This window comes from Ovis aries, chromosome X, assembly GCF_016772045.2.
Source record: "Ovis aries strain OAR_USU_Benz2616 breed Rambouillet chromosome X, ARS-UI_Ramb_v3.0, whole genome shotgun sequence".
NCBI classification, from domain to species: domain Eukaryota; kingdom Metazoa; phylum Chordata; class Mammalia; order Artiodactyla; family Bovidae; genus Ovis; species Ovis aries.
In genome coordinates this window covers 128,654,570-128,664,148 of record NC_056080.1, presented here as the reverse complement: position 1 = coordinate 128,664,148, position 9,579 = coordinate 128,654,570, and the positions used below count along the sequence as shown (strand labels likewise).

At 38.9% G+C, this 9,579-nt stretch overlaps 1 protein-coding gene across 1 annotated transcript in view; it reads left to right on the top strand.

Annotated features, from left to right (window-relative positions):
- The first annotated feature begins 1,226 nt into the window (after positions 1 to 1,226).
- Positions 1,227 to 9,579, top strand: part of RNF128 (ring finger protein 128) — a 98,175-nt gene continuing 89,822 nt past the window's right edge. Inside the window, exon 1 of the mRNA XM_027962884.2 lies at positions 1,227 to 1,781. Coding sequence (XP_027818685.1) covers positions 1,382 to 1,781 — 400 coding nt within the window. The 5' untranslated portion in view covers positions 1,227 to 1,381. The remainder of the gene's footprint in view (positions 1,782 to 9,579) is intronic.

The following is a 9,579-nucleotide window of genomic DNA, read 5'->3' as shown; positions in this document are numbered from 1 at the left end:
TAGCACATATATGTGGAATCTAGAAGAGTGATACAAATAGGTCAATCTATTTGCAAAGCAGAGATGGAGATACAGATGTAGGGAACAAACATGGACATCAAGGGGGGAACAGGATTGGGGTGGGATGAATTGGGAGACAGATTGACATATATACGCTACTATGTGTAATATGGGCTTTCCTGGTAGCTCAGTGGTAAAGAATCTGTCTGCCAATGCAGGAGATGCAGGTTGCATTGGGAAGATTCCCTGGAGAAGGAAATGGTAATCCGCTCCAATATTCTTGCCTAGGAAATCCCACAGACAGAGGAACCTGGGGGCCTACAGTCCATGGGGTCACAAAAGAGTCAAACATGACTTAACAACTAAACAACAACAGTATAAAAAATAGATACCTAATGAGAACCTACTTTTAGTGCAGGGAACTCTACTCTTCCTGACCTAAATGGGAAGGAAAACCAAAAAAAGAGGGGATATATGTGTACATAGAGCTGATTGATTTTGCTCTACAACAGAAACTAACACAATATTGTAAAGCAACTATACTCCAATAATTTCTTTTTATTCTAAATGTTAGGAGATAAACCTTGAATAATCTTTTGTTAGAGTATAAGACATGGGACATAAAAATTAATGGAATGCATCACATCATAGGTATCAACAAGTTGAGAAATATTTGAGTGCCCACCACTGGCAAGGCACTGTACTTCAAATGATCTCTAGTGACTGGAATAGGTCTCCCTTTCAATGAATAAACAAGGTAGCAGAAGATATTCCTTGGGGAGATTGTTAAGAAAAATTCCACAAAGAAATAAGACCAAAAAGGGCTGCAAAATCAATTCCACCAATGCCATAGCAATTAAAATGACAGATCTTAACTTACTTCTGCCTGAATTGGTTGACAGCATATTTCAGCAGGGCTTGGAAAACCAGTTTGGTGTTTTAGATAATCTGAGAGAGGTGACTTTCATTTTGTCACGTGGGCGTACCAAGAGTCCAGTTCCTCATTCCAATCCACTCCATGTTTATGAAAGTTCATTAGCTGGAACAATAAGAAGGAAAAAATGTCAGTGCAGGAAGTCATCCAATCCTGATAAGTTGACACGTAGAATAAAGTTGATGGTGTTATTCATCGCTAAGGCAGTCCTGATTAAGGGTTATACGTATGTACACTTGGAGGAGGGACAGGCAAAGGGGAATATAGCTAAGTAAAGTGAAATAGAGCTGATGTATTCAGAGCTTACATTGCTAGAGGTGAGATCAGTTACCTACTTGCAACTGAAATTTCAAACTTCTGCTTAGCAGGGACCTGGATGGACAAATGGTGACTGATAGTTGGAAAAATCAGCAGACATCTTAAATTTTATGCTCAAATGAATGAACCATGAACCAGGAGACGTCCAATTTTCAGCTGCTGGTAATTTTTACCTTTTTATTTAAAATCACAGCACCTTTTTCAATTAATGCCTATGTGACTGTGACTTACTACAATGAAACCAGCAACTACACTTCAGTAGAGACATGCGAATGTGGTGTTTATGGCTTAGCCTCACCAGTGGCTGATGCTATGGGGGTGGTAGGCATCCCTAAGAACAATAACTACCAAGCTTGTGACTACAACACTGAGTTTACCTATACTAAGAAGCCCTGGATTGCGCTGATAGAAAGAGGTAATTGTACATTTTCAGAAAAAATTCAAACAGCGGGCAGAAGAAATGCTGATGCTGTTGTGATTTACAATCTTCCAGAGACTGGCAACCAGACGATACAGATGGCAAATTTCGGTAAGAACCAATTCCCAAGGAGGATTAATGTCTTTGTTTATCTTAAAATGGTATTTCTATCTACAGTGGTTCTAGGATCTGGCAATGAGACTGTTAAACAAGTGTATTTTTAATTTTTTTGCCCGGCACTACTCTGAGTTACTATACTATTAATATTTGGAATAATTTGTTTCAAGAACAAAAGCAATTCAGGAAGTGGTTCCTGTTTTCCTTCATGATATTCTTAGCTCTATTAGGTTTCTCAGTGCATATTATATAATTGCTTTATGATAAATGTGCCTTTACCTGTAAACATTAAAGAAAATATAAATGTTTTAATTTCATTCTTAATTTGTACTTTTCATTTTGATTCAGGGTTGTATGTATTCAAGTATGCAGTAACTGCAAAACTGATTCATTATTATGATCAAACAGTAGCATGTTTTAAGTGTTCAAAATGTTTACAGAAATGAGAATTCAACTATCTGCTGTATGCATGTGAGATTTTAATATTTGTGGGACGAATACATATAAAACTACTCTGTAAGAAACATTATACATTTAAAATGGTATAGCTGAAATTGGATATCTCTGCAATTCACACCAAAAGTAAAGATTTCCCTTAAAAATGTTTACTTATGACTTAAGTAAATATAATTATCTAATATATTAACTTTGTAAAGGAATTCACCTCTTAGAACTACTGGTTTTATTTTATTTTGTAAAAAATGCCAGTTTCGAAATAAATGGTTTTAAACCAGTGAAGAAGTAGACTTCTGAAACAAGTCTTCTATACTTTAGGTGGATATACGTATTCTCGACCCCAGTTCAGTTCAGTCGCTCAGTTGTGTCTGACTCTTTGCAACCCCATGGACTGTAGCCTGCCAGGCTCCTCCATCCATGGGTTTTTCCAGGCAAGAATACTGGAGTGGGTTGCCATTTCCTTCTCCAGGGGGTCTTCCCGACCCAGGGATTGAACCCAGGTCTCTCTCATTATAGGCAGACGCTTTACCATCTGAGCCACCAGGGAAGCCTTGGCCAAAGGAAAAAAATAATTTCAAACAGTGAGATCTGGTTGAACGCAATATCAGGATAATTAGTATTCTCACCACCAAATTTTGTGTTTGAGAAAATTAATGTAAATTAAATCAACCAGATTTCAAAATTGTAAGAAAAAAATCAAATTTGTGTTGAGTAGTAGAATGATTGAAACATCCAGGTTGTGTACATACAATATGGCAATTTGGTACTAATGTTTGAAAACCAAGCTGCTTGTTTCTCTGGTTATTGAAAAACTAGGTAACATGGTCTTTAGTAGTACAAAATTGTTGTAAATGTACAAAACTCTACTTGCTACCTTTTATAACATATGCTGAACATCACCAGAACCCAAGTATTCACATTGTTTTTTCTTCTGAAGTTAAGAGTACTCCATAAGCATTCCCTGTGTTCCTATATTTTTACAGATGAGTTTTATTCTTATAAAAATAAAATGAGGCAGCTTTCTGTTGAAAATTAGGAGTTAAACCTCTTCTAAGGAACCTATGTGCTCTGTTTCAAATTAGAAACTCTTAAGTATTCAAGGTTTCCTTTTACATGGACACTCACATTCTGCTGTTTACTCCCCTGGTTTATTTAGCATAATTTTTTAACTGAAGTATAGTTGATTTACAATGTTGTATCTGTTTCCATGTGTACAGCAAAGTGATTCAGTTACACACACACACACACACACACACACACACACACACACACACACACACACACATATATGCTATATAGTAGGTCCTCATTGGTTATCAATTTTATATATAGTAGTGTGTATAGGTTATTCCCGAAATTCCTAATTTATCTTTCCTCCCCACCTTTCCCCTTTGGTAACCATAAGTTTGTTTTTGATGTCTGTGAGACTGTTTCTGTTTTCTAGATCCTCTGGTTTTCTAAAAGTATAAACAGCATCAGCCTAAACAGCAGTCATGTTTTTAAAACTTGCTTTGCAACATGAAGGGCCAACTACTGAAAAGCAGGTGCCCAGCTATTGAATTTAAAAGACTGCCAAAACAGTAAATCTCTCCAAAAGGCAGGCACAGTCATTTGAGTATATGTCTCTGAGTACAGTTTAAGAAACAAAGCAATTATATTTATCATATTTATCATTGAATATATAATACAAAAACATTTGTAAAAACTACAGCATTGCTCCTGTTTTAAAATAAGCACATGGGAAATGATAGCATTATCACAGTAATTGTAATAGTTAATATTTATTGCCATTTAATATATGTCAGACACTGTTTTAGGGTCTTTATTTTAACTAATGAATGGTGATCTTTAACACTGAATGATCCCAATCCCCAAAAATTAAAATTGCAATTTTGGTGTTTTGCAGTTATAAGACTTGTCAGCCAGTGTGTCATTGGAGTTCTTCCTTGCTAGAAATTTCTCTTAGATAGAAACTATTATGTAATGCAGTTGACAAACAACAAACATTAGGAATTGTGTGGCTATGAAAAGTCAATGATCAGCCCCTAGACCATTAAAAACTGAGTCATTATTATACAACATAAGCCAAAATTGTGTTTGTTTTTGCTATCTTTCGTGTGTGTGTGTGTGTGTGTGTGTGTGTGTGTGTGTCTGTGTGTTTTCAGGCACAGAGCATGGGGGAACAACCCCTGCTCCTTCTACAAAAGCTCTAGGCTTTACCTTCCATCACCTTATCTTTTATCAGCCCTGAAAACCACCTTTTCAGAAAACCACACTCTACCCGCCTCAGGGCTGTAGCACCCTTTCACTTCCTTGGTTCCCACTACCTCTTCATTCCTTCAGTCTCATTTTCCATGCTAGGCCTCCCTAGCCTTTCCATAATGCTGTGCCTCTTTATGTCTTATTGATGTCAACACCCTCCAACCAAAGGCTGCTAGGAACAGACCTGTAGTTTTAAAAGTTGGATTTATTACTTACTGCAGCAAAAGAGGAATGCATACCATCAAAAACAGTGGGGCTTTAGAAAGGATTTCTAAGATTTGGGCTTGCTTCAGATGACTCAGGGGAGGATTTATGGAAACAGGCCTTTGACCAGACATCCCAGTTTGCCTGAGACAGGAATTTCCTGGATTGTGGGTCTTGCAGTGCTAAAGCCAGGAAATTCTTGGGAAAACCAAGCTGAGTATGTCACTCTAGCTGGCATTGTTCTGGATTTGGATGCTGTCAGAAAGTAGGGCGTAATTCTGTGATTGGATTTCTAAATAAATCTTATTTGTAAGTAGGGGAGACTAATCTGAACTGGCAGATAATTGGTAAAGAAGTAATTGTCACTCATGTTTGTCAGGATGGGAGATGTTTGGTCATTTTTGTGCCTTGGATGCTGTTCATATTTTGACTGGATTCAGACATAATTACAGAATGGTCTTGTCTTTGTCTTGATTCATCATGGGTACAGAATGAACTTCTCTACTATTGATGCTCTGTGAAATTATTTATGCTCAATAAGAAAACACCAAGTCCTGATTGTTAGTACCAAGCCAGGTCCCAGATATCAGGGGCTGCTTGTCTCTTTCTCATCAACAATACACTATGTCTATGTCTATACTGCTGTGCAAATACATTGTCTCCCCCCATTTTATGTATCAGTGCTTCCCCACCCCCCTATACCCTGCCTTCAAAGTCCCCAAGAAGCCCAAGAGATGTTTCTGCACCCCTTACCTCTCAGGGTTTCATGATATGGATACAGAATGTCTTTACTCCTGGGCCCAGTTCATTCATAGCCCCCCTACTAGCAGAATCCTTTTTCTGATGGGGACAACTTCAGTCTGAGACGTGCTCTCACTGAGGAAGAATGGTGTATAGCCCAGTAAAGCTTTAATTCTAAGTTTCCCAGTTTGCAGTGTATTTGGATTTGCATTTTGATGCGACTGGAAATAGAAAGATATGTTTATGGTATCCTTAAATAATTATGTAACTTCTTAACAACCCTTTCCAAATAGTTTGGAGACAGCTATCTATCCAGTTGTCCCAGATGTGTAAGAAAAGGCAGGACTCCTCAGTTATTAATGCAGAATGAATTAATTAATTCTGAGTGAATACGTTAAGTATTGGCTTTCTGACCGAACAGGTTTTTTTGAAAGTTAAACATGCTATTAATAGGTTAATTGCCCTAAGAAGCAATTAGATTTGAATGTATTGTAGTTTATTTCAGCAAAGTCAGTAATTTGAGAGGGACAGAATGGTTCTTTATCTATTTGACTATGTTCAACGAAATGGATTACAGGGTGATGTCTATAGTCTTTCAGAATCCCCCAAACTCACCAATTCCCAAGCAGTTATGTGCATGGAAGGAAGAGTTTCATCAGAACAGCAAACTCACATGTTTTAGAAAAATGTTTTCCTAGAAATGAGGGGTTCCCTGATGGCTCAGACAGTAAAGCATCTGTCTACAATGCGGGAGACCCGGGTTCAATCCCTGGGTTGGGAAGATCCCCTGGAGAAGGAAATGGCAATCCACTCCAGGACTATTGCCTGGAAAATCCCATGGACAGAGGAGCCTGCTAGGCTACAGTCCATGGGGTCGCAAAGAGTCGGACACGACTGAGCGACTTCACTTGACTTCACTTCATATAAATGAAATGAGAAAATGACAAAAACTTAATAAGGCTTAGACTCTGATACACACACACACACACACACACACATACACCCACACACATATATATGGACTTCCCTAATGGCTCTGTTGGTAAAGAATCTGCCTGCAATGCAGGAGACCGGGGTTTGATCCCCGAGTCAGAAAGATACCCTGGAGAAGGAAATGGCAACCCACTCCAGTACTCTTGCCTGGAAAATTCCATGGACAGTGGAGCTGGGCAGGCTACAGTCCATGGGATTGCAAAGTGTCAGACATGACTGTGCGACTGACTTTCACTTCTATATATAAACTCATATATATACATATATATATGTGTGTATATATATATATATATATATATATATATATATATATATATATATATATAAGTGTGTGTTTAATTCAAGAAAACTAATCAGTTCCACTTCAAATGAATCTCAAATCTGCCTGGCACCATCTCCAAGACTTCATCCTCAGACCTCTGCAGTAACTTTCTAACTCATCTCCCTGCCTCTCTTGTTCCCATCTAAGCCCACTACCCACTCTGAAGCCAAAGTGGCTTTTGAGAAAAAACCAAACCACACCTTGTTTAAAACCCTTCAGTAGCTTCCCATGGCGCTTAGAGTACATTCAGACACCTTTCCATGTCCTCACCTGGCCATGAATCACCTGGCTCGTGCCCACCACTCTGACCTCATCTCCTCTCACCTCCCCGCACACCACCCCCTACACTGAGCTCCAGCCACACAGGGCTCTTTCAGGCCCTCAGTCCCAATAAACCATTCCCTGCCTTGAGCCTGAAAGTACTTGAAAGAATCCTCTTCTTTACACTCCTACATCTCATTAAGCATCAAGTCCTGTTGATTCAATCTCCAAGCATTGCTGAAATCCATCCCTTTTCCCACCTCTGCTGCTTCAACCCAAGCCCAGGCCAATATGATGCCTCACCTGCATGCGTGCTAGGTTGCTTCAGTCGCATCCAACTCTTTGTGCCCCTATAGACCATAGACTGCCAGGTTCCTCTGTCCATGGGATTCTCCAGGCAAGAATACTGGAGTGGGTTGCCATGCCCTCCTCCAAGGGATCTTCCCGACTCAGGGATTGAACCCATGTCACTTACGTCTCCTGCCTTGGCAGGTGGCCTCTTTACCAGCTGAGCCACTGGGGTCCTGGACCATGGCAATAACCTCCCAGCAGCTCTCCCTCCTACTCTCACCCCCCTACAGAGTCTTGTCTTCCACCCAGCAGTCAGAGTGATCCTGTGGAAAATGGAATTCAGTCCAAATCAGAATAAAACTCAGGCTTCATGCAGGTTCTACAAGACCCTGGGTGATGAGACCTGATTCCACACCCCTCTCCCCCACATTACTATGCCTCCGCCACTCTTGTCTTTCTTGTTTCTAAACCAAAAGAGCTAGCTTTTGCACTTGCTGTCCCCTCTACTGAAGTCATTTCTGTTTCATGTTTTCATATAATGCTGCCTCCAAAAATATAACTGTGTCACTAGTTTCTCGACATGGCAGCTAGAACGATCTTCTAAAAATAGAGGTCAGATCACATTGCTACTCTTCTCCAAACCAACCCCCGTTGGTTATTCTTCAAATAAAATCTAAACTTTACCATGCCTGAAAGGACTTGTATGATCTGGCCTCTGCCTGCCTTCCCAACTTAACACTGCCACCCACCCTGCCTAAAGCCTAACCGCTGACCCTCAAATATTTTTACCAACTCACAAAGCTTTTTCTGCGAGGCCCTTTGGGCTTGTTTTTCTCCTCATCACCATCATCACTACAATACATATTACTCTGAATCCCAGTTTAAAAGTGTCTTCTTCACAGAGATCTCCCCTGACCACATTAATTACAATCAAAACCGGGTGCTCATTTCTGTTGGAATCTCTTATAAAGTGTAATGACTGTCTGATTTGCTTATTATGCGTCTCTCCCACTTGATTGTAAGTTCCAGGATGGCAGAGAACATGTCACTCATTGTACAGAGCATAGTGCAGAGTCTTCACTAGTTGTTAAATGAATGAAAGGTTAAGAAACTAAAAAGCAACTTCCTTTTATATATGAAAAGATGGACAAGTTCAAATGAAGTTTAGGTGAATTCAGCAAACTATTTTACTCTAAAGTTGTTTTTATTTTTCCCTATGCAGGTGATACTTTCTCTTTTAAAAAAACAAAACACAAAATATAAAGTTCCCCTTGACCATTGCCCCCAGTCTCAGGCCTCTCCCAAAGATAACCATTGCTTCATTCAGTAGGTAACCTTTCAGGCTTTTTGTATTAATTATTGTATATATATATACCAATAGAAAATCCAAAATCAACTGTCTTTTATTTTTCACATTAATGAAGTTATTCTGCAAATTGCTTTTGTCATTTAACAGTAGGAACTGGAGTTATCTCCATGTTAATAAATTCATATTTAGGTTGTGTCAATTTTTAACTACTGCATAATATTTCATAGTGCAAGCACACTCATAACTTATTCAACCACTCCTCTATTAATGAACAATTAGGTTGTTTTCAACTTTTTTTTTATAGACAATACTCCAATGAACATAATTAATGCTGATACCTAAGGAAGCTAATGACATTGACCTTGCATCACTATTGATCTCTTACATCTGACCACTTTGGCAAAACTCCTATTTTATTTTAATAATTTGTTCTTGACTTTTCAGGATAAATGACCATTTTCTCTACAAAGTTTTGTCTTTTATTCTAATTGTACCTCTTCATTCTTTCCAGTGGTCTTACACTACTCTCTAGGGTTCCAGTAGTGATAAAATGTACCTCTTTGACTTGTTCCTGACTTTACTACAAAAATGCTCCCACTGTTCCACCAGTAAGTGTGTTGTTTGCGAGAAGTTTCTGGGAGACACTCTTTATCAAGTTTCAAGACTTTAGTAAGGCTTTTGAATCTTGGTATCCTTACTGGCAAGCTATAATATAAATACATATGTATAGGCATATATTTATGGGAACAATAGGTAAAAGGGACAGTTTTGTTTTTCTTCCTTTTTTTTTAAGATATCATTGTATTGGTGCCTTTTTATTAACTGTACCACACAGGTTGAGGGGTCTTAGTTCCCCAACCAGGAATCCCACCAGCGCCTTCAGCAGTGAAAGTGCCAAGCCCTAACCACTGGACTGCCAGGGAATTCCCAGGTGCCCTTGATAAAAGGGTTGA